The following is a 26,470-nucleotide window of genomic DNA, read 5'->3' on the forward strand; positions in this document are numbered from 1 at the left end:
ATTGAGAAGTGATTAAGTAAATCACGTAAATGCAGTCATTAAAATATGTTAACAGTTTTAATAACATGAGAAAATGCTTAATTACTTAAATTTATGCTTTAATTTAGAAAAAAGGAATTACATAATTGTATGTCAACATAAGCTCAATTTTATAAAAATATAACAAATTCCCAAATATTTAAACAACTGTTTCTTCTAAATAAGATTTTATTCATTCTAGTTTGCTTAATTTCTCAACTTCTACAAAGAAAGTTAATTTCACAGTTGGAAAAATGAGATAGTAATTCAGAATAATCTATAAACCAAGATGTGTTGTTTTAAGTTATATTACATGTAATTTCCCCAGATCTACGGGAAGTAGATGGATAAACAGAATTGAGTGGGAGTGAATTTTGATAGGGGAGAAGTAGTGGGTTATATCTCAGAACTCACTAGGATGTAGACAGATGCTTACAACACCGCAGTGTAGGAGACAGAAAGCAGAAATAGCTTGCAATGCAATCCTTCCATTGGTGCACAATAATTTTTTCTGAGGAATAAACAGAGCATCATGGGCTGTTTATGAAATATTTTCAGGTGATATGTGCTGAAGAAGCATGAACTTTGAAACAAAAGGCTACACCAATTACTAGCTACATTTAAAATGCCTATAAATAAAAGACTAGGCATGCATGCATAATAATACCTACTTTGCATAGTTGTTAAGAGGATTCCATTATGATACCTGATACAGAACATATTCCATAAAAGCAACTATAAGCTTGGTTTTCAAAAGGCATAGAAATCATTGGCTGCAGAACAGAATAATACTGATCAAACAGAAAACTAAAATGCAGTCCAAAGAATCACAAAGTAGTGATGCGGAGTTTGAGAAGAGCAATATTCAGAAATCCCTGGGTGCAAGCAGTATTAGGGAATTCAGTCAATAACTAAGTATTCGCTGAAGTAATGGACTTGAAGTTGTCTTAACAATTTAACAAAAACCAGGTAACAAATGCTAAAATTTCAATATCTTTGTGCCATTAATAAAATTTAAGCTTAAAATAAAATCAGTTTTTCTACAGTGATACAAGTGCCTTCAGAAGTATGAACTCAGTGGTATCCCATGTCCTGGTTGGCATAATACAAGCTCTTCACCCTTGGATTTACTACATTGTAGTTTTACCCAGTCGGTCTTTCAATTTTGACTTCCCATAACATTATGCATGCACTCTATACCTCAGACGCCCTAAACGACTTGCTCCTAGTATTCTTCTTTTCTCCATTATAAATTGCCTCTGCTCATTATTGAATCAACAGCCAAATGAATGAATAATTATAAAGTTAACCTTTAAGTATGAGACTATCTGCTATTTTGGTTAAGCCATCGAGAGAAACAACAGCCTAGAGTTCTTTGGAATCTTAGTCGATATTATACAAATTTATTTTGATGACTATTTTTATTGTTCATGTTTCTTGAAATAAATATACAAACTGACATGACAATTTGGTTTGCAGTGGCAGCGGCAGCAGACATGGCCTCCCACCACATCAGGCATCCCATTGGATATTCCATTCCCAAGCCCATATCCTCTCTGCTGATGTGAGGTTGGAATGCGTGTCCTGAAGTGAGTAATTTTTATTTCCTCTTTAAAATGTGCTGTGGTGAAAATCTGTCACAAGTAATATAACTCTGAAGTCTACTTCCAGTATGAATTTTAAGACCGCCAAGGCAGCAAGACTGATTTGCCTTCTGCTCTTTAGTCTCCAATTGCCTTAAGAAGTCCAAATATCTCATATTTCTTTGCTACTGCTCTCTGATTTTGAAATGTTTCTCACCACTGATTCATGAAAAAGAAACCAGGGTATGACAGTGACTCACAGTCTCATCTCAGCTGTAATTTTATTAACTACAATTAAGCCACACTTAGTCATTTTCTAAAGGAAGAAATTTGGCATAAAATGGATTTGTATTGGGTTTTAACAAGAGGCAGGCCTTCACTCAGAGATGCCAGTGGTCTTCAGTGGCACTGGCTGAAGAAGGAATCAGAAGACCTGTGTCCTAGTCCCCTTCTAAGCCTTTGTGTGACTATGTGATGATGTGGCTAACAGCATAGGCTTTAAGTACAAATGGAGAGATCATGTTATGGGAGAAATAAATACAAATAAAATAGGATATGTAAACAGCAGAAAGAACATTGGAAGTATTGTATTAGATCTGAAAGAGTAGAAGAGCAGTCATATAATACCATATTGAAATCTCAGTCCATCTGTCTCTGGGAAATTCTTTTCACATGTATCAGACCAGTTGATGTCTACCGTGTTCTCCAAGAGTGGCAGAGGAGACTCCACAACTTTGCTTGGTATCACAGTCTTGGTATCTCTCTGTCTTGTTGGTTGACATCCTTGTGTTTTGAAATCCATTCCTCCATTCTTCTCCTCTGAGTGGAGCACATGACTTTGCCTTCTTCACACTGGAGATCCTCATATGTAAAGCAAGGCCTAATGGTCCACAGGAGCCCAGCCTAGGCCTTCCTAATGATTGCTGCCCCTTTCTTGTATATCCATGATTCTTGTCCTTCCTAGATACTTTATCTCTCTTCAACAAGACAGCAGATAAAGTGAGTGTATTATTATTTCAAATAATATCTCCATAAGGAAAAACCAAATAAACCCTGGTCCAGATATTTGAAAAGAGAAAGCACATTTCTCATTCTTTCTCTAAAGGCAAAGTCCAGACCGACCCCGCTGGTGTACACAGAAACTCTTATGAAGAAAAATGAAGATTCTTATGGGATATGGATGGAGTATCTCAAAAGATAACTTCTTCTAACCATTCAGTCTGAAATGTTATGTTTACTTGTTTAAGATCTTGTCATTACCAGAACATTAGCTCCATAAAAGCAGAATTTTTGCTTTTGTTTTATTCATTGCTGTAACCCCACTGTTTACAGCTATACCTATTAGATGCTAAAAAGTATTTGTTAAGTAAATAAATGAATACCACTGCTGCTTATTAATGCCTTGAATCCCACATCTTTATTTGGATGTATAGAAAATTTTATCTTGAAAGTTACATGACTTAAAAAAATTTAGGAAACCATTTCCTTATGTTTCACAATGAACCTCAGGCATATTTTTGGAGGGTAAATATGCCAATTACCTACTGCAGAATTTCCTTCTCTCTGTAGGAAGTGAGTTGTGCAAAAGTTTAACATCAAATAACAATCAAGAAAATCTCTTTTGCTTTTATTAACTGATGATAGGTAAGGCACATGAGGAAATGTTAATATGGAGATAAAAGCAAATAACTGACAGGTTCTAAGAGCATTTGGAGGGTACAATGTATGCCTCAAGCAAAATATCAAGAATGAGAATGAAAACTAGACTAGGGACAAAGGATGGCACTATTCAATATATATGATATGTATTATATATGATGCAAAATCAATTACTTATATATGATTCAAAATCAGTTACTTAGTGAAAAAGTTGTACTGCTAAGCACTGAATTTTAGCAGCAGAGTCTAGGCTCTAGCAATGAGATTTAGGAAGGAAGATGGAGAAAAAGCTTACGAAGAGAGCAGTCTTCAGCTGACTGACGATATCTGGGCTTCTCAGTCAGTTGAGTCAGCTTGGCCTTCATATCCATTCTAGGATTAGGAAGTTGAGCTGCTTCTGTGGTCATCACATTGCTCAGAATGTTCTTATCATGTTAGTAGGCTAAATGATGACAAAAATGGAACGATGAACTATTCGTTCTTTTCCTTCAACAAATAATTTATTGAAGTCCTACCATATGCTGTCCAAGGATAGAGACTGGAGATTCGATGGAGATGTGTTCTTCATGGAGCTCCAAGCTTCATAGTCATATAGAGATTAATTGAATAAGCATCTTACTGATTCTATAGCTAGAAGCCAGGATTAAGGGAAACAAGGTTTGAGGAGAATGTATACTAAAGGGTACCAGGAAGTTGGAAGAAAAGAGATAGTGTAGGTTAGAAAAGTCTTCACGGAAGTGATCTGAGATCAAAAGCCATAAAGAGGAGGTTGCTGAATGAAAGACGTGTGCGTGTAAAATTCTTCAAGTGAAAAAAATATGTGCAAATTCATTGGGAGAAAAGAAAAGGGAGCTTAGTAGTAGCTGAACATTGTGGTCACTGGTGGTTCAATCTCTATGCTAGGCCTCATTTGAAATAAGTCCATCTTTAGATCTAAGACACTAACATCATGCTTTGCTGTTCATTACTATGTAGGTTGTCAACCTAACTAATCATTTTTTCATATCTATCTTTTCTTATTGCTTGCATTTGAAGCACAGTATATTCTCCTATGAGTGTCTTCTTAGTTGAGACTCAAACATGTAATATGGGGAATAAACATGATCAAAAGTTAAATGCATGTATGAACTTGCCACATAGAAACCCAATATTTTGAAACATAAATAGGCTCTAATAAAATATTTTTAGACTTGAACATAGCACATAGAGGATGGTAAGAATCTCAGTGTATTGCAGATGAGAAAAAGTTGGGAAACAGTGGGAGGTGGGAAAGAGTCCTGATAGTATCGGATATTGGAAAATCTTGGGAAACAGAATAGAGAATTTGGACATGAAATTATACAAAATTTCATGTTTGTCTCTAAAGCAGTGGAAAAACTATGATAAAAATAATGTCTGGAAAATTTATTTGAGGTGGGTATGGAGAATTTATTTACTTAAACAATTACATGTAGGTACTATAAAGAAACAAGTGCTGAATTATCTTCTAATTTTCTTTATAATAGCTAAGCATTGTTTCTTAATGTGTGGGCTGCCAACTACCTGCTCTAGATTACCCTGGAGTGTGTGTTAAAGCAATAAGTCTGGGGCCCTACCCTGAATCTACTGAATGTAAATCTCTAGGATGGGCCTGGAGATTATGCATTTCAACAGGAACTTTATTAATATGTGCACAATAAAGACAGAGAACTAGTGGGCTCGAACTGGAGCAAAGGATACTGAAGCCAGATCAGCCAGCTGGGCTACTGTTACAGTAATCCACTTGTGTACACCAGGACTACAGTGGCTGCCATGGAGACCCAGGGGCAAGGGTAAACCTGGAACTGTTTCAGAAGGAGCATTAGAAGGAGGTAAAGCACTGGATTTCAGAAATGAAAACAAGGGAGGTGCCCAGGAGAACTGTCATTGCTGCATTCTGAGAGTCAGCCAGTGACCTTTACGTTCCAGGGATACTGTTGGCAGTGAGGAGGAAGAACAGAGCTAAGGACTCTGCAGTGAAGAGCCAGCACTTTAAAGATAAAACTGGGAAAAGGAGAAGGAAAGATAGCTACAGGGTGGAAAGTAACCTGATCTGCAGAGCGGAGGGAGCTGTCAATTAGAATAAAATTATCATGCCAGAAGTTGGCATAGTCACTCCACTCTCCATAAAGGTGCTTATCAGGAGGAAGTGGGAGCCAGAGAGGCAGGCAGATGGCAGAAGAAGTAAGCTCAGGCAGAGAGGCCGAATAAAAATAGTAGGGGCAGGAGCAGAAGTGAAAAGTCACAGAATTCGAAATCTTAGTAAGAAAGAGAAAGAAGATTAAAGACTTTCAAAATGAGAATGTTACATCCTTCACTGGCAACTCTGAATAGGAAGGGGGAAAGGAAACTAGGTGGGGTGTGTAAGCAATATTTTGCTTGTACATTACTCTAGTAATTTTTTATGCATTATAATACCAAATGTAGATATAAATAGAGAGACAAATAGGAGAAGAGAAAGTTTGTTTTCTCTTTGCCCTTTCCCCTCTACTAGGAAACTATACTGTAAATGTATGTTTTAAACATTATACTATGGTATCAATGATAAAATTGCTCAAGTATACTTATATTTTTCAAATAAATATAACTTTGAATGAAAAATGTTTATTGTCCTATTGCTTTTAAATCAAATATTTATAAGCATATTTAATTCCTGTGGACAAGAGGACTACTCACATTAAACAACAGTGGCATGCTAAACTTGAGAAATCAAACTTTGAAAGCTACATGCTAGTGGGTTATTTAGTTTTTGAAACTCTTAAATTAATAACAATTGGCAGTGAAGCTCTTTAAAATTCCTTTTGTTTGAGATCTATTGTGTTGATCCTGAAACCCTGTTTTGTCTAAAATGAATGAAGCTGAGATCTCCACCTAGAGGATTTATAGGATTTTGCAGATTTTATAAAAATAACTTGCATCCCTGTAAATTTCCTTCTCTCCCTCTCTCTCTCCCCCTGTTTCTCTGTTTCTCTCTCTCTCTCTCAGAAAAATGAAAGGTTTTAAAGATTTCTACTTAAGATCTAGGGTAATTATCAACATAATACTTACAAATGGATGAATATACCAATATGCATACTAGCTAAACTAGAATTAACAAACAAGGCTGAATTTTTATTTTCATACAATAATTTAGGAAAACAGATGAGGTATAAATACAAATATATAATCATTTGTATAAAACAGCAATATTGTAATACTACTAATTGAAATATGTATAGCAATTTCTATAAAATAAACATTCCATGTAAATCTACTTAAATCCTTTTTTCATATTTAATCCTTTATTTCTTTGAGCACTGCCTTCCCTCTTTTTAAATGTTTCTAGCACTAGATACTACTTCTTTCTCATTTTTTTATGTCTTCAAGAAGTATGTTCAGTTAGTTGTATCAAATATATCCTGTGCCCCCATCTTTGATTTTTGTGAATTTCTTTTTTATTGATGATGAAGAGCTACCGAAGATTTGTTCTCCAAAATAATGGATTAAAAATATATGTAAAGGCTATGTAGTATCTGTCCTTTTTGAAGGGAGCTAAAGTAGAAAATTATTATTTGAGTTATTTTGTTCCCTAAGTTCTGCTTCTAAAGGTGTTGTATTAGCATATTCAGCAGATGGTGGATAGAGTACAGGTTTTGGGGGAGAGTTTTCAGCTTCATTTATTTTATTAGGAATTAGAGATACCTCATTTTCTGCCATAAAATGAATATCTTTTAATCGTCATCTGTCTCCACTCTCATTGTGCCATCTCTGTGTCCTCTGTTATCTTTATCTGGTTGAAAATTTTGAATTTCTTTCAAATCATACATATTACTGTTACTCTCAGGATCTGTTTCATTAGAAGGTATTCCATTTCTGGTTTCATGGGAACTTGTAATACTCAAATCCTTAACTGTAATGGCCTCCTTGACAGAGCTTGAATCATGTAATACAGGTTTCACACTTCTTCCATTTTCCTGAGTTTCCTGCTTTTCTTTTGTGGTGCCTTTCAAGGTCATTTGAGTAGTCCAAATCAACATACTAGAATTTGTCTCGCTTTCAGTGAGTATATTTTCTTCTTCTCTTTCTACTATTTTTGTCTCTAGGTCTTCAGTGCCATCCTTTCTCGGCAATGTATTTGTTCTGTCAATTCCTTTTGTGCTACTGTTGGTTAGATGCCAGATGGCTTGGCCACCGAGAGGAGAAGTACTGATTTCCTTGGGAAGCTCCATTGTATTTTGGTGTGGAATAGGATCTGTCATCATAAATGGTAGGTTGTTCTTGGACTGTGTCCAGGGAATGAGCAAGGAATCATGAGTCTCTGTGTTAGGAAGATTTGTTCCTACTTTATTTCCTTCATGATCCATAATGTAACTTTCCAAAAGTGGATGTGACATTTTGGACATTGTCATTAATAGTTTTGTTTTGTTTCCAAGTTGTTCATGACAAGAGTTTTGTTCTTTATGTTGTAAAACTTGATTTTGATCTAAAAGGTGTTCCTTGTTGTAGGTGTCAGTCTTGTGGACATCTAATATTTGTGTTTGGCTTCTTAGGGACAGAGAAAAATGGTTTAGTTCACTGGTCTTTGATTCGTTTTGCTCCATGTGCTCAGTGGGCCCTGTTGCCTTGAGGTCAATCCCACTGGAAGGTTGAGATGGTGAAATGTAACTTCTTGCATTTTCCAAAGTATCTGGTAAATAATGAGGAGCGTCCACTTGGAGCTGAGTTGCACCTTTCTGTGGCTCAGCTGAGAAATGAGAGTGTGAGGGGTTGTCTTCAGCGTCTCCGAGTATAGGCTGGGGTGACGTGGTTGAGTCTGCATTAGGAAAAAGACCAGGTGGGTAGGGGTAGTCCTTCACAGAGCTCTGGCTGCCTGCAGACAATGTCTTAGCCCTGACGGGAGGAGCACTTTTACTGTTCCTTTTGTGAAACCTGGTCTGCTTTGAGGGATGTTGGAGAAGCAGCCTTTTTGAAGTGAGTTTAACACCGTTGTTACTCTCTGTCTGTAGAGGGAAATCTGCAGAAGACACAAGGTTTATTTTGGTTTTTTTCTCAGAAGTTTTAGATAATATTTTAGGAGGTACTAATACTTGTTTATGTTTCCTTGGGAGCTCTGGTAAGGACTTTTCTGGATGGACTCTGACTTTTCTAAAAGGGTGTAAATTTAATTTCAACCTTAAATTTTGTCCTTTAATTTTCCCTTTGAGATCAGGTTCCTTGATTCTCTTCTTTTTCAGAATCTTTGGATTAGTAAACCATTTTCCTCCTTTGTTTTTGTCCCCATGTTTGCTACATTTTTTGAGATCCAAGTTGATGAGTTGCTTACCATGACTTTCTTGCTGTTTCCAGTAGGTTGATGTTTTGGGTGATATAACCAATCTCTTTTTTCCTATTACATCAGGATCATAGAAATTAGCCTTCTTTGGGGAATATGTTTTCTTGATTTTCGTTGATAGCCTTGAAAAATCTATATTATCTTCATTCTTAAGGAATTTTTCTATTGCACTATTAATTTGAATTTGTTCTTCCTCAGACTTCGAAGGTTTGCTACGATTTAGCTTTATTTCTTTTACATAATCTTGCAATTGATCACAGAGCACATATTTACAAGAAAGGGCATTGTTTGGCTGAAAATATCTAGTCTTGTTCCATTTTAACAGTCCACGAGAATCATCATATTTTGATCTATGTTTGTATAAGATCTTTTGTACATAGTGTTCCTCGGGCTCACAAGGCTTGGCTTTTGAGCTTGTAATAAAATGTCTCTGCCTGTGAGGTTGTACACCATTGTCTTCTTTTTCTATTGGAGGCTGCCATGATTCATTTGTTAAATGCTTTTCAAGATTTTCTCTTGCCAAAGCTGAAGCGGATGTTGCATATCTTCTAAATGTGTTACTGCTGATATCTGCTGAAGAATAAATGCAGGAATTTAGCACTGGGCAGGATTTTATTACACCAACCAACAGATGCTTAGGAACCTTATGAAAAATATAAAAATGGCTCCTCTGATTATGGCAATTCTTGAATATTTGCTAATTTTTCGCCAATTCATGAAAGAGACTTGGCAGTTTGGTATGTTTACAATGGCACACTCTATGACCACATTTCAGTCAGCTGCCATGCTGACTTAAAAGTTATAGAATTAGAAATATAAATGTTGTTCATAGCTGTACATCTTTAGCTTAGCTGTTGGGTAGGATGACCTTAAAGATAAACACTATCTGAGTCTTTTTCAAATGACATAGTAAGTCTTTGCATTCTTTTCCTATTTGGAGCTCAAATACTGGCAAGAACATGGGGACAATATTTAATAATGTTCAAGTTTCAAATAGAAATAACAATAAAAGAAAAATACTTACTGATTCAGTGAAAACATGTGTCTTTTTTATTTCCTATAACTTAATACAATGTTCATTAAGTATTTGTTAAATGCATAGGTTTAGAATATGGGCTGATTTGTGTTGCACCAATTTCTGCTTGGGACTATGAAATAGCATAAGTAAATGTAAGATTAAAGGTATATGTTAAATAATGCAAATAACAAGGTAACAATAATATTCATACACCACATACTAAGAGCTAAGCATTACACTAAATCTTAAATATCCATCATCTTATTTGATTTATAAGACCCATAATCCATTGGAAAAGCCTTATTATGGTAATTTTTACAGATGAAGAAATAAGTGTAGAGAGGTTCCTGTTTTCTTCTAATTGTATATCCACTGAATAATATGGCCAGGGCTTCAACCCAGGTCTGTCTGACTTTCAATTCTGTCCTCTTAACCAGAATGAATACTAAGATGAAAATTACATCTTATCATTGTACTCTCTCCTGTTTCATAAAATTGTTTTATTCAGAAGACAATGGAAGTATTTCAATTCTGTGAGAAAAATATGTAATCTAAGATCTTTCTACCAACTTTCTGGGTGACCCTCAAGAAACTACTTACTCTCTGGGTAGTAGAAGGTCAGACTAAATGGAAACTTTATTCAAGTGTGCAAATCATACTGAGGAATGAGAGCCCTTTATCTGATTCTCAGAGTTCTGGAAATCAAAGATAAATAATAAGAACTATTAAAATAGATCACCTTTAAAGCCCCCTCTACCTTGCAAGTCTATAATTCTGTACTTCCAAGTTATAAGGCATAAGCATACTGACATCACTTCCTATTGACTTCTGTTCAAGACAGAAGCGTGCCCTTGGCTGTTTTCTTCTCAAATACATGCCCTTTCAAGCTCCAGTGCAATCCTCAACATATAGCAGAATTTCAGGTGTTTTGAACAGTAATTGTATCACTCTGACAAACCACTGGCATCTGCATGAAACAAAAGACTGGTTTTGAAATAGTTAAGAGATCACATTCTCTTTGGGGTATAAGTTTCATATGAGAACTTAAAGCATTGAACAGAGCTAAAAGCTATAATGAAATATCTGCCTAAGATAGGATTCTTGTGAAAGGCTAAGTGCTTATTTCTTTATAAGATAAAACCAGTCCTTTCTGAGTTTATGGCAGATGTTTCTTTCTTTGACCATCTCTCTCTTTAGTCGAATTGTCAGCCCCCAGAACTGGCAAGTACTGGAGCATGAGGAATACAATTAAACAAATTCACATCCTGCCTTATGCCACATACAAAATAACAGTTTCATTCCTATCCAGGTACCCCCCAATCCATCCTTAGGGCCAGATCCCCCATGGTAAGAATTCCTTGATACAGCACCCTTGTCATTCCTATTCTGAGAGAAAGCACTGTGTGTTGTAAACCAATTCAAATAAGTGACAGGGACCTCTTTACAGAGCAGCTGTCAAAGTTTTCCCTGCTGAACCTGAGAGCATTGGCTTACTAAGCAGGAAGAGAAAGGAAGACATTTAATTCATTGCTTCCACCTAAATATTGACATCGCCCATGTACAGTGGGTAGATGTCACGGCCAGATTCACTTGGCTCCCAACATGAGACAATGAATTAAGTCTTGACTTTCCCTGAACCGGGAAGTTATCATCCTTGACAGCTCAGCAAGCAAAGAATGTTTCTTGACATCATTCTTGAAATGAATCACGAGCACTAGAAGGCCCATTCTTCTAACGTGTCATGCTCTGGGAAGGTTGCTTACTGCAGAATTGGCATTAGTGCTAGAAGGATGTTGGAATGAAAGCTGATACTCACCTTCCCATAAATCTTCACAGCAATATTGCTATTTAAAAGGCTTCGTTTTTCTTTTTTTTAACACTGTTAGGTGTTGGGCCTCAAAATTCTCTTTCAGTAGACAGGAGATGTACTTTCAACTCCTGAGGGTAGGGACACACCATCTATACCTCAACACAGACACACGCACATGCACACGCACACACACACACACACAATCTTTAGATCTTCAGAAGAGGAACAGAGTGGAGCTTTCATGATTTTTTGCAGCACTTCTTTGTTGAGGAAATTAAAGAGGTTCCCTCCTTCAGAAGGAATTAAAAAGAGCAGGCTTTTCTGAACCAAGAGAGACTCACCTGTTGTTCTTGTTACAAGTTGTGACAGGGCTTGAGATTGGGCTTCTTCAAGCTTAAGACTCCTTAACTTTTCAACACTCTTTGGACAATATTTTGTAAGTGAAGCTACATCGTTACAAGCTTCCCTTTTCCCAGGAGGCTCTGAGCAGCCTGACTGCAGGAGTCTACGATCCAGGCAGAAGAAAGCACTGTCTACACTGTCTTTTCCTTTCAGGTTTCTAAATGATGCATCAGGGGCTGTGGACTCAGAGGCCAGTGTTGCTTGATGGCTGTTTTCCTGTAAAAGTGGCATTTCCTTTCCGGGCCCCACAGTGGACATGACCTTTATCTCGTTTTCCTGAGTTAAGTGGCAGTTACAGTATCCTTTAGCGAGGTAATTTCTTGCCTCATGAGCACACAGGGATTCATTGAAGGTTCTGCAACAAAGGTTTTCTGATGTGTGTTCATTTGGTTTGCCTTGTCGGAGTTTCCAGTTAAATACAACTAACCCTAGGCAAGTGAGACCAACAGCTCCTGTGACAAATAGAGAAACCATTAAAAGATAAATAACATCATAGGAAAAGACATATAAATCACCAAACTGAAACCCACAAGTATATAGGTTCCTGGCTTAAAGGGCATCGAATGGGTAGGAAGTCTGTCACCATCTGGAAAAGTAGTGGGCCATACAAGGTCATTTTAATTGACATTATTCTGCTTTCCAATTATCTATCTATCTATCACCATCTGGAATCTCTTTAGTAGAAAAAAAGAGCTTTTCATAGACTGAAATTCATTCAAGAACAAATAATTACTGCATTAAAATTATTTTTCTGTCTATGGAAAACCAGTTTAATTCCAAATTTCCTATTCCTTAATGTCATAGTCAATAAAAAAAAAGAGTGAAAATCTCATATACCCTAACCTTCTCCCCTTAAAGGATCAATTGACCCTACATGCTATTGCCATATTTTAATCATTCCCTGAAGATTACCATTAACCCAGCTCATTGGCTTCCCATTATTTAAAAGGCCAAAGTCTTTAGCATTCAAGATTCAATACAATCTGGCTATTAGCTCCTTACCTAGCTTTATTTTTCATTATTCCCTGCATTCAAACACTATATCTCAAAGTATTTAATCCATTATTAGTCTTAAAATATATTTCTTAGCTCTTGTGGATGCTCTTAGTAACGCTTGAAATACCTTCTCCTGTCTCTGCTTATTTCAATTTTATTTATTCTTTAAAATTTCAATCAGTACCTCCAAATTCCTTGATGCTTTTGCTGTTTTTCCCCTCCTGCAAAGATCTTGTGAGCTGCCATGAGACAGTGAACAGCATCTAATCTCAGACGGCCTGCTACTGTCATTTCAAGTGCTATGTTAGCATAGCTTGTCATCTGAGTAAAATTGTAAGGGACAGTGTTTCTCAAGACCAGCTGTAGACTCTCCTCTTTTCCTGCCTCACTCCTTCCCACCTAGAAGTTCAGGCCAAACTCTGCAAGTCATATCTCCACTGCCTATCACAGTGATTTTGTTTCTCAGCATTTGTAGTGGGATAATGCTGTGTTCATTCATTAACTTGCTAGTTCACCATCTGCCCTCCCTGCTAGAATTAAGCACTATCAGGAAGTAAACTTTTCCAGTCTGGTTCAACATTCTATTCCCAGTGCCCGCAACTCTTTCACAAAGAAAGTGCCCTGGAAATGTTTGTTGGTTATTCTTGAAGAATAGAAGGAATTATGCTTATAAATTCTGATAGTGAAAACAGGTGCTGTGATTTTAGAAGTCCCCAGAATTGTGATCATGAAGACAGAAAGTCAGCGCAGATTGAATAGGAGATTTGAGGTTGAGGCTCAGGTCTGCCTAACACTCTAGGTGAGACTGGACAAGTTGGCTCCCTCCTCTGGAAGTAAGGACAGTGGAAGAGAGGATCCCAGCATTCCAGGCACATCAACTGGGTGCAGTACGTCTGTTTCTCTCCACTGGTGACAATATTCATGAAAATATGAGATTTTGAGCTTGAAGGAAAAGGGAAGGTGTCGGCATGATTGTTTCAGTTTTTCAATTAAAGGTAAAGTGAAAAGAATACCAGTTTCTGGTAAAATATTCCAAACATTTTCAAGAATACCAGAGGTTGAAATATCATAAACTCAATGTATTTGACAGTGCCCTCTAAGAAAGTACTATAACGTATTCAAATAGTTTAATCTCTGTTAATGACACAATATTTTCTTAAAGTTGTAGCAAAAATTATATCATACCATTTTATTGTCAAATCCTAGTAGTATATGGGCTATTGCAAACAAAGATTTGGATTTGTTTTTGTTGTTTTGTTTTCAGGAGAAGGCAGGAACTAGTGAGATACTTTCCACTCATAGCTCTTCTTTATTCTTACTATAATTATTAGCGTATGTTAATTGCAATAATGAATGGCTTTCCTGATGACATCTGCATATATGCATATAATGTGCTTTGATCCTGTCCACCCTCCCTACTAGGGACTTGGGTTTAATACATTAAGAATGTATGAGAAAAATAAATTCTAAACATTCCTCATCTCTTACATGAAAAAAGAAAATTCAGGACTCACGGTCCTATTCTGAGTTTCTCTTTGGATGTTTTTAATATCTCTAAGCCTTATTTTTCCTCTTCTCTCAAGTGGTGATAATACTGCCCAGAGATTAAGTGAGATAATATATGTGATTTGTTGAATGCAATGCTTTGTTATACATGGTAAAATTCAATGAATGGCCATCATGGTGAATATGACTACTGTTTGTGTTAGCTTGCTGTCACTGTGACAAAATCCTGGAAAAAATCAATATACAAGAAGAAAAGATGTATTTAGGCTTATGATTTCAGAAGTTTCCATCCATGATCAACTGGTTCCATTATTTTGGGGCCTGAAGCAAGACAGAACATCATAGCAGTAAGCACATGATAGAGCAAAGGGGCTCACCTCCTGGCAGCAGGGAAGCAGTGAACAAGAAGGAGCCAGGGATTCAGAATCTCCCGCAAAGGCATGTCCCTCCCCAGGGACTTTGCTTCCACTGACCCTGAAGGTTGCACAAACTCCCAATAGCACCATAAGCTGGTAACCAGCCATTCAGCACATGAGCCCTTAGGGGACCTTAAAGATGGAACTCATAACCCTTTAGGTGATGCGTTCCCTTAGGTCTTGTATGGCTCAATTAGGTCTTGGGAAACTCAACTATTAGGGGAAAAGTCTCAAAAAGCAAATCATGGAGAGAATATTTTTATGACTAATGAATTACTAAAGAAAAGAATAGAGGAAAAAAAGAACTGTGTGTTCTTAAAGCCACTCATCAGCCAGTGATGTGAGAGTAAGCATCGCCTAATGAAAGGACACTTTCTCCTCTGATTGTGTCTGCTGAGTAAAGACCAGCGCAGTCTCCTACTACTGATGAGGATACGAAGCTGCGTCCCATACACTTGGCGTAGTCCCTGGCTGTTAAAGCAGAGTTCAAAAGCAGCAAATGGAGCTTGTAGGCAGACTGGACACGCTCTTAGGGTGTTTAAACTTTCATTGCTGTGGGCACTGTTTCCGTTTTAAAAAGTGTTCTAATAATCTTTCTGAGTTGGCCAAAAAAAAAAAGAAGAAGGCAAAATGAGTGATAACTTCTCTCAGAAGCACTGAAAACAGCTGAAAACATTTTCTCCACCAGGTCACAGAATAAGAAGTGTCAAGATCTGGTGTGAAATATCTACTGATTAGTTTTAAATACTGTACATTTGGTTATTAATATTCCTTTTAATTGTGATGGCTTAGTTATAGTTGCAGAACTAAGTGTATCTTAGGCAAAATTATAGTTCTTTTCCCTACAATCTAGAGGTACACATAATTCACCATACTTATTCAGAAGGAGGCAAATCTCCCCCTGCCCATTAACTTTATTGGTACATTTCAGGTATAAAATACAGGTACATTAATCATTGGACCTTGTACCATTACATGAGTATCTTGGTTCTTATTTTTATTTCCCCTTCCCCTGCCCTCCCTTCACCCCCTAGACCCTTCCCTATTTGCAAAGACTTTGTTTCCATTTTTTTCCTCTTCTCATATTTTTTCCTTTCCCTTTTTTCCCTTCCCCTACCCCTCCCAATTCCCCTGCTCTTTTAGACCTTTTCTTCCTGTTACACAATATCAGTTATACATTTTTAAAATTACAATGTTAAGATCTAGGAGACATTACCACAGATTTTACAGAATTTAAAAGGATATAAAAAGCATATTGCAAAAATCTTTTTTGAAATAAATTTGACAACTTATAAGAAGTAACTTGGAAGACAAATTAATGAAACTAACTCTGGAGGAAATATAAAATTTGAATAGCACCTATTAAAGAAAGTATATTCCTAGCTTGAAAACCTACCTATATGACAACAGCAGGCTCATAAACATTTTAACTGATAAATTATATCAAACAATTAAAGCAGAAAAAAGAAGGAACACTTCTCCCCTCATTTTAGGAATTCAACATTGTGCAAATCCTAAAGCTGGATAAAGATAATAGAAGAATAAAGTATGAACATAGATAGAAATTTGTTTAACAAAACAAACTATTAGAAGTCAGATCTGGCAGGATGTAGAAAGTGGTTTTGTTATAGGGATGGTAGTGTTGGTTCAGCATTGGAAGATCCACCCCCAAAAGTCATCATTTAAACAGAGGAAAGGAAAAAGCCATATGATCCTGTGACTAGTTGGAGAAAAAGCATTGGACTAAATTCTACAGCTGTTCATCATAAAAGCTATCAGGAGACTAGAAGTAGAACAGAACCTTCTCAACAGATCAAAGACATGTACTCCATACTTCCAACAAAAAATGACTTTTATGAATGGAGTAGATACAATGGTTTCTCCCTAAGGTGGGGAGCAAGGGCATATATGCCTACTCTTCATCTGTCCATTAAACTTTGAAACCTAGTCCCCACCAAAATAGTCTGGCAATAAAATGATGCAACTAGGATAGGATTGGCATGGCAGAAGCAAAATCTTTATATGTAGATGAAATGATCATCTACAGAGAAAATACTAAGAAATCTCTAGGAGCCCCTAGAACTTGTACTTGAATTTAGCAGGATTAGAAAACACAAGGTATATATAAAAATTCAGGTCTGTGTATAGTTTCTATAAATGAAGAATTGGATATTGAAATTTAAAAGTTATGTAGGAGTACAAAGGACCTAGAAAAGTTAAAAACAAAAACAAAAACAGTGTTGGAAGACATTTAGTACCTAATTTTAAGACTTTTCTAAAGCTACAGTAATCAAGGCAGTGTTGGTGTAAGGAAAGACATATAGATCATTGGAATAAAACAAAGAATCTAGAAATAGAACCACACATATATGGTCCACTGAGTTTTGAAAGATTATTTAACATTAGCATTTTATAGAATATAAACTCAATTCAAGAGCCGAGGAAGGGATAGTGTTTTCAGCAAATGGCACTAGAACACCTGGTATCCATATATAAAAAATTAACCTCAACCCTTTTTTTCCATACATGAAAATAACTTGAAGGGATCTATGAACCTAAATAAGAAAGCCTAAAAGTATAAAACTTTGAGAAGAAATTATAAGGGAAAATATTTGTGAATTCAGGGTAGGCAAGAACTACCTAGGATACAAAAAACATGATGTATAAAAGAAAAAAATTGATAAATGAGATTCCATCAAAATTTAGAACTTTAAATGACATCACTAAAATGAAAAGTAGTCCTTAAACAGACCATATTTAAAATGCATATAACCTATGACCAGAATATATAAAGAATTCTTAGAGCTCATTAATAGACAACCCAATTAAAATGTAGACATAAGAAGATGATAAATAGCCAGTATAGCACAAGGAATGGTGTGCAACTCTAGAATCAGAAAAATACTAATCAGTACAATAATAAGATTGAATTATTCACTCATTAGGGAGATGAAGTTCAAAGTTTTAAAAGCCTTGTCATGACTTTTTCTTTTTGTTGGATTCTCCCACTTTGCGTTTCATTTGTCATGCCCAATGGATTCATTCTGCTGGATTTCCTGGGGTTGTGATCCTCATTGTCTTTTCCTAGGGTATTGTCTGAAATTTTTTGGAGTTCAGGTTTGCTATTCATGAAGTTCCTGAGGTGCTCTTTATCACCAAAGTATCTTATTTCTCCATCAATTTTGAAAGATAGTTTTTCAGGGTACATCAATCTGTGTTGGAGGCTATTTTCCTTTAGGGCTTGAAATATATCACTCCAAGCTCTTCTTCCCTTGAGGGTTTGCATTGAGAAGTCCGCTGTGATTCTGGTGGGCTTTCCTTTGTATGTGATTTGTTTCTTTTCTCTCACTGCTTGTAGAATTTTGTTCTGTTGGATTTCTGGAATCCTAACTATTATATGCCTATGTGTAGATTTTTTTTTTTTTTTTGATTAAGGCTAGCTGGAGTCCTATATGCCTCACTTATCTGTATGTCAAGTTCTTTTCCCCTCCTTGGGAAGTTTTCTGCCATCATTTCTGTGAAGAGATTTTTATGTCATCTGCACTCTCTCCTCTTTCTTCATTGACTCCAGTCAGTCTTATGTTATTCTTCTTTGCATCGTCTAGCAGCTGCTGGATTGATTTCTCATGTTCCCTTACAATTTTAAAGCAATTTTTCTTTTCCTCCTCACTAATTGCAATCTTATCTTCTATATGTGAAATTCTATCCTCACATTGGTTCATTCTGCTGTGCAGACTTTCGATGGAGTTTTTAATCTCTTGGAAATCTGTTTGTATCTGTTTTATGGATTCCATTTGTTTCCTATATTGGGATTCCATCATGTTCCTCAGATCCTCTATTTTTTAATCTGTGTCCTCTCTAGATTTATTAATCATGTCTTGCACCATGAGCAAAATCTTTACTGTTATTTGAGTAATTATTTCTGATTTCATTTTTCCCAGATCCTCTTTTGTTGTCAGTTCAGAGAGTCCAGGTGGTTGAGTATCAGATAGTTCCATCTCATTTCCCTTTAGGGTTGCTATAAGTGATCTGGAACTCTGTTTTTGAGGCTTGTTTATGTGTATTCTCATTTCCACGGGGTGGGGGGGTGCTTCTGTTGCCCACATGGCTCACCTTCTCTGCCCTAGGACCTTGGGATGGCAGCGGGGGAGCTTCCCTCTGGGTTCTGGGACTGGCTCAGCTTCTCTGCCCTAGGAGCTTGGGATGGAAGCGGGGGAGCTTCCTTCCAGGTGCTGGGACCAGCTGAGCTTCTCTGCCCTAGGAGCCTGGGATGGAGGTGGGGAGCTTCCTTCTGGGTGCTGGGACTGGCTCACCTTCTCTGCCCTAGGAGTCTGGGATGGCAGCAGGGGAGCTTCTTTCCGGGTGCTGGGACCGGCTGAGCTTCTCTGCCCTAGGAGCCTGGGATGGAGGTGGGGAGCTAAGGAGGTGAATCTTAAAGGAACAAGTCAGTATAAAATCAGAGTCTTTTTGAAGAAGAATGTCCTTTAAAACAATATATTTAATAATTAGCCAATGAAAAATATTTGGTATGATAATTTTATACACTAACACTCAATATACCTATAATTATATTTATAATTTATCAGATATTATCCACATATATTCAGCTTTCTAAAACCTTTGGAATCTTCCAGAATTTGTATTCATCTCTAAGGCAATGATAACTATTACCTTAGAAAAATATACTTCTGAATATATATTTCTAAAAATGTAAAAGATACTAAAAATTATCCCACTGTAATATTTCCAACATGGTGTCCTGAGGAACACTAATTCAATGAAATCCTCTATGAACAAAAGGATTCATGATCAAATAAGTTGGAGAAATGCTCCACGTTATATCTTCCTAAAGATTCATAATATGTGCTTATTAGAATATGAAAGCCTAGGTGAAGTTCTGCAAACAATAAGCCTGTTTTATGTTGTTTGACCTAGTATTTTCCAAAGCCCACTGATGGCCATTGGCTATCATTTAAGTATGTGTGTGTCTCTCTGTGTTTTTGTTAGAATATCTATTAATTATCCCCTAGAACAGTATTCTAAGAAGCACGTTTAAGGATAAACTGCTGCTCTATCATTTCTGTCATTTATGGTAAATTATTTCTTAGCACATATAATTACTAACATGGTTACATGGCTTTTAAAACAATTTATCTTACTGAGATAAACTGACATTCTCTTTCAAGTTAGTTTGATTACTGCTAGTGGTAGTTCTATTGTCTAGAACAGATGGTGATCTCTATCCTGATTAAAAATATAGTTGTCAGGAGTCAAAAACCTGATGTTCATGTGATTCACCAGTAACTTGTTATTGAGTAATTTAACTAATTTGTCAGTATCTTGAAATTGAGTAATGACTTATAGCATATATTCAAAATGCATCACTTCAGTCCTGGATGCCATTTGTGGGTATCTGGCCTTCCAAATTTGGAGTCATACACACACACACACACACACACACACACACAACATCATCATCATCATCATCATCATCATCATCATCATCAGAATCATCACAGGTGGGTTCCATCATGCACTAAGAGCTACATAATTCAAGAATTCTCTTGCATATTTGGTCTTCAACTAATGGCATCACTTGATATATTTCATCTAGTGAGATTTAATCATAGCAAAACCATAGTTTCTAAGTTATCATTAAAAAATATTTAAGGATTGACTAATTATCCTCCCCTTAGATGATCTGCAGGACTAATTTTTGAAAAAGTTAAATAAATGAATGTTCTAGAAGAGTTAGAAACCCTCAAACAGGAGAAAAACTAAGGCACACAAAGGTTAAATGACTTGCAGCAGGTTAGACAGCTTGTGAGAGCAGAGCCAGAATTCATAGAAGGACAATTCAACTCCATAGCTCAAGGACTTTGCTATTGAGCTGTACAACCACAGTGGATTAGGGGAATCTGTGTCTGATCAACTTTTAATATTTATGTCCTAAAGTCATAATAAATGCTGCAGCGCTCTTTGGTAAATGGATGGTTGATCAAATATAGATACTATTCCTTCATTACCAACAAGAAAACTGAAGTCTAAATAACAAGTTAAGTGATTCAAGGTTGTAATGTTAGTTATATCAGGACTGGAGCTCTTGAATTCCATGGCCCTTCCATCATGTTAAACAGCTTCCCTGGAGCAGAACTTCTTGTGATTTGTGCTGACTGGGCAAACATCCTCCTATATGAACCATCAACCTCTCCCATCCTCTCCCATCAGATCCCCCCAGTTTCCTGAGAAAAGCACTATTTAGCGAGCTCACAGACATAGACACAGCGAGGGAGAGGAGGGCAAACTTCTCCCGAACATACCTGCAAAGCCCAGCATGGTCAGCAGGGCCACATCCTGCCCTGGGAGGCGGGAACGTCCATCCTTTAGAACCAGAGTGAGATTGGGGGCTTTGGAATCACAGTTGGTCTCAGACAGCCTGAGCACACTTTGTGTGGCCACAGATGGAGTGGACGGCCGGCAGGTTATGTCCATGGTGTTTCTCAGAGTGTGAGCAGAAGACTTAATGTAGTTTCTTAAAAAGCGAGCCAAGGGGTGCAGGTCACAAGTGCAGCTCCATTGATTACTATCTAAGCTCAGAAGGCTTAACTGCTTCAGTGGAGTAAAAACATCCGGCATGTGGGCCAACCTATTACGAGAAAGGTCCACTTCCTGTAGTTGAGACAGAGACCGGAAAGCATCTTTCTCAATGTAGGATATGAAATTGTTAGATAAATCCAGATGCCTGAGGCGGTGGAGATTCGTGCCTGCAAAAGAACTGTCTGTGAGATTAGTAATCTGATTGCCATCCAGCTGGAGCCGGGTCAGGGCCCTAGTGTTTCGGAACCAGGCCCCTCGCAAGCTGCGCAGAGTGTTGCTGCTGAGCACCAGCACCTGCAGGTGGCGGAGCTTGCCGAAGGTGTGGTCAGCCAGAGAAGAGCTGGATATGCGGTTGTGGCCCAGCAGCAGTGTGCGCAACTTAGTCGGGCCGTACAGGGCATCTTCCTCAACCTCCTTGATGCCATTTCTGCTCAGGGAGAGCAAGGCAAGGTTAAACAAGAGAGACAGATTTGTGCTGTCTACAGAGGAGAGGTGTCCATCGGTGATGACTAAGACCCTCGTGGTCTCAGGTGCTGCTGTGGAGGAGAAAAGCACAGACTAGAAGCGGACACACAGGAGCGGGAGGGAGCATGGTGCAGAATGGAGGGAACGAAAGCCCTCAAAGCAATCATCACCTGGCTGAGAAAAACAAACCCAGTGAAAATGATTCTCTGATTTCTAAATTTCAGGGGAAGCTGCTATCTATTAGAATGATGAATTTTTATATTCTTTGTTACTGTGACATACTCGTTTGAGATGTCACAGTTAATTCATTGTTGGGGATTCCCCTCCTTGATGTTATTACAAAACTGGCTGAGGTCTCCCCCTCCGAGGCTGTGTAGCGGCCTGATTCTGCTCTGCTGTTCCCCCACAGATTCGTGAGGAGCAGAGCCAGATCGGAGCTTCCTACCCAGTTCTCCACTAGTAATGTATAGTTATTTATGCGGGAAAGTCAATCATCTCGCCTCTCAAACATAAAGGAGGGGTGCGTGAGAAGGAGCGTTGGTTTCTGCTTTTTAGCTCCAGGCTAAAAGTTGGCAGCTTGCTAAGGATCTATATTCTCTGCAGACAACCGGAGGGCCTGTCAGTGGGGTTCTCATTACAGTGAGCGCCATCTTGCCCTCCTGTTGTATATCTGTTCCCTCCCATGAAGGCCATCGTGTGATGACAGGTGGTACTCAGCGCTTCCAACTGTTAAATCCCTTCACCATAATCACCTCAGAGCTATGACTGCTCTGTCATTAGAAATCAAAGCGTTTTAACTCAATAAAGATGTAGTGTAATCAGGAGTTATTGTAACATGTCTTTATCATGCTAAAATTGTTTTGACTGCAAATGACAGTGTCATAAGGATGGAGGAATCCATTGTCCCTGGGAGGTCTACAGGTGATATTAGAACAGTCAGCCATGGGAGAAACAACTCACTATTCCCTTAGGAAATTCAGACTGCGTAGCTGAGACAAAGAGCTTTAAAAAAATGTAAAACACAAAAGAGTCTCAGAGTGCCTTCTTTTGGAAGAATTGCTTCTATCCCTGCAGCACAAGAAAGCTTAAATCAGGGTTATTTTGTTTTGGCTTTTGCTTTTTTTTCTTAGCATTTTTTATTGATCATTTGAATTCTATTAATTCTGGCTAGTTTGGCATTTTGTTCCTCTCATCATTGTTTTTGATATGAGATGAAGGAGTTTTGTTTTTATGGGTCCCCAGTCCTGTAGGGATTTGTTGGCTCTGAATGAGCAAGCTATTATTTCTGTCAGTTACTCCTCATCTAAAACTAACAGAAATGCTACTCACAAGTCATGCATTTACTTTTCTGTGTTTATGAAATATAACTTCACACATGGAATTCTGTGAATGAGGAGTTTATAGAGGTGCAGGGATGTAGTTGAGAAATATTTGTTTCTTACATCTCTCTCTGATCACACATATCCACAAAATTTAGTGAAGTAAGGAAATCCATGTTAGAGGATAGGAGTTTAGAGTTAAAATGTTCTCAATATTATGGGGAATAGCATATACATCAACTAGCCTTGAAATCTTTTTGCTCTCAGGAATGATGCTATCTACCCCCAAATTCTCATAGAGTCTTGGGATTTTAGAAATAAAAGAAATTATCTTCTCCTCCTTTATCTTAACTCAGTTTTGTTTCTGAAAATTTTCCATTGGCAGAGCTTATAGCTTGTTTATCTCTTCCTGAATATCAGGATGTAAATCACATTCTCCTCAAATTTGTTAATAAGGTGTCTTATTAAATTGTTGACTTAAGCAAGCAATATGTAATGAATACAGGCAGTGTATCTTGTTAGCATTTCTACAGCTCATTTACCACCAATAAAAAAAGACCAGACTTTCAAAATGAGATGCAGTTTGATAATAATCTGTTTCACTGTTGCATCACTTAATCTTACTAATGCTGAACAATTGTCGTTCAGGTCTCTGATTCATTTGTATTTCTTCCAGCGAGTAGTAGGGTTCAAAGCTGTGCAAAGTATGCACAAAAATAGAGTGAATCTATTTTTTTTTCTTTTTTAAAATTATGTGCCTGCATGAAATGGTCATATTTTTGACAACAACTGTCCCTCAATTACCTCCGAAGGTCTTAAAATCATTTAAGAGTCCACCAGGAACAGAAAAGCAAAATAATGTTGGCAGTCTCCTCAGTCAGTGTGAAAGGCCTGGTTTTTAAAAGGTGACCTCTTCAGGCTGAGCCCAAAGAGCAGTCCACACAATGAAAGGTGTAGCAGTGACTTTGCCAGCTACATTGAACAGTGACTTTTAGGCTTATGAGTTTTATTACCTAAGACATAGGTTAGCTGATGACAGAGGGTTACGTCTCTGGCGCACACCACACAAGACGGAGGGCAAGCTGCCACCAGCCTCAGCGTGATGGCAAAGAGGATGAGCCATCCACCTGAAAAGAAAGGAGAGGGCAATGCACATCATCACGCTGACATTCATTATTCATGACTTCAGCGTATACAGCTCCTGAGGCATTTTGATGACTTCTGCCTTTTAATGAGCGCGTCAGTGTTCTCACCAGATGCCAGGTAAATGACTAACATCCTTACTTTGCACAGAGTTTGACATGAAATGTTAAAGCATACGATCAAAACCTTGGTGAGTTCACATCCAAGGCATAGCCATTAGTGCAGATTACTACCCAAATTAAGTTACTTTGTAAAACACTTTACAGTTTGTGATGTTTTCCAACAAATATCGTCTTATTTAGTTCTCTAAATTCTGCTATCCAGTTTAAGGCTAAGTAAACTTATGCTCAGGATGGTTAATAAAGCAGCCAAAGTTGCATAGCTAGTAGGAATTTAACTGAGTCTTTCACTTTGCATCCTATATTCTTTCTCAAATGCACAAGCTAATCTCAGGCACTGATTTTCACATAATTGCAACTGAATTATTTTATTCCTAAAAGATTTAGATGTCACACTTGGGGAGAAAGTATGAAAGAAGATTAAAATCACAGGTTCTGCTTAGCTTTGAATTAGCTCTGTTATTTACTGATTATAATGTCTTCAAAAATATTTTATTTTTCATATTTTCTGCTTTTTCATGTGTGAAATAGAAATAATAATAAATTCCTCCAGGACATAGCACTGTGAGAGTTAAATGAGATGCTCTAAGTGTCCAGTAAATGTTGAATTTTACCATTATTTTTATGCTTTTTCAATCTCACAATGAAATGGAAACATGATTTACATTTTAGTTCAAAAATGACCATTCATTTTTAATGTATTCCTTGGCTGATTTTAAAATGTAAGGAACAGACTGTAATAAAGCCTTCTATCCATACAATATGGTAGTTTGCAAACAAAACAAAGTGTAAAGAAAATATAACATTGTCAATTCTCTCATTGGTTCAACAAGTATTTTTATGCAGGTACCTTCTGTATGTGAGGCACTGCCCATGGTACAGAGGATAGACGTCAAGCCCCTGCCTGCATGAGTGTACATTCTATGAATGGATATAAACAATTAAAAAACAATAATAAGTATTAAGACATTTAGTGATACGTGATGCCATGGGATGAATAAATATAACAGAGAAAGGAGATAGCATTAGTGTGGGGGAAACACTCTTTGATAAAGTATCACTTAACATAGACCTGCAGAAGGGAAAGATGCCATGAGCTCTGGAGGGGAGAACACAAGTGTAGAGTCTCCAGCACATGGTAGGCTTGGTGTGTGGAAGTTGTTGCGGCCACAGGAGAAAGAGTGGGTCAGAGAGTAACAGAGGCAGATGGATGTTCACTGTTAAGATGAATGCAAGGTCTTCGGTTCTTTATCCAAGTAAGATGGGAAGTGACTGTGGGCTTTGCGAGTGGCATTCCTTGATCTGAAGAACATGCTTAAATGATCCTGTTGACTACTGTGCTAGGAACACACACTTCTAAAGAAACAAATGGAAAAACATGGAAGGCAGTTGTAGTATTACAAGCAAGAGATGATGTGTCTCAAACAAGGATGACAGGTAGGCAGATTCTGGATGAATTTTATTATCATGATGCAATTTATTTAGCAAATCTGAGCTCGAATAAGCAATCTGGGTTTACAAGAGTAAATACCCAATGCTTATCCTTAAACTACTTTTTAGTTAGTGGGATAGTTATATAAATACCTCATTATAATCCAAGGAAGAATGAAATCGATCTAACTAAAGATGAAAAATTATTTTGTGGACTCAAGAAAGACATGGCTAGGGAATTGGACCTAGCAAAATACAGTGGATTTCCATAGGCTGTGAATAATTGTTAGGCAAATCAGTCTGAGAAAATAGTAAGAACCCCGTGGGCAGCAAAGCCAGTCTCCGCTCATTCCCTTTAGTCCTCCTACCTGGGCTACTTAGAATCTGCCCCACATGTGTGAACAAGGGCTAACGAAACAAGGTGATATATGTTTAAATTTTTAAAAAAATAATTACTGTAAAGGACATATGGCCATTAACCCCCTCAAAATACTCTCTCTTGCTTCAGACACAGTTATGCCATCCCATCATTTTTGTCACCTTCTGAAGCAGTTCTGGAATTCTTCTTTCCTGTGATCAAAAAGTATGGTGAATGCTGCTGCTGTATGCCATTGAAAGGAAAGGCAGGCTTGTAAAAGCATTACAGTGTGTCCTCATCC

At 37.5% G+C, this 26,470-nt stretch overlaps 2 protein-coding genes across 2 annotated transcripts in view; one reads left to right on the top strand and one right to left on the bottom strand.

The window, feature by feature from the left end:
- Tnni3k (TNNI3 interacting kinase) overlaps positions 1–26,470 on the top strand; it is a 330,025-nt gene that overhangs the window by 244,696 nt on the left and 58,859 nt on the right. The window contains 1 exon segment of the mRNA XM_087212909.1: positions 1,495–1,607. Coding sequence (XP_087069035.1) covers positions 1,495–1,607 — 113 coding nt within the window.
- On the bottom strand, positions 6,490–25,255 carry Lrrc53 (leucine rich repeat containing 53). The gene is given in 6 exon segments (XM_013071055.2): positions 6,490–6,994; positions 6,997–9,159; positions 11,759–12,271; positions 21,058–21,870; positions 24,132–24,245; positions 25,231–25,255. Coding segments are annotated over 6 exon segments (3,813 nt in total). The 3' UTR covers positions 6,490–6,809.

This window comes from Heterocephalus glaber, unplaced genomic scaffold, assembly GCF_053883595.1.
Source record: "Heterocephalus glaber isolate CG9 unplaced genomic scaffold, H.glaber_assembly_v1.0 deba00001442, whole genome shotgun sequence".
NCBI lineage: Eukaryota > Metazoa > Chordata > Mammalia > Rodentia > Bathyergidae > Heterocephalus > Heterocephalus glaber.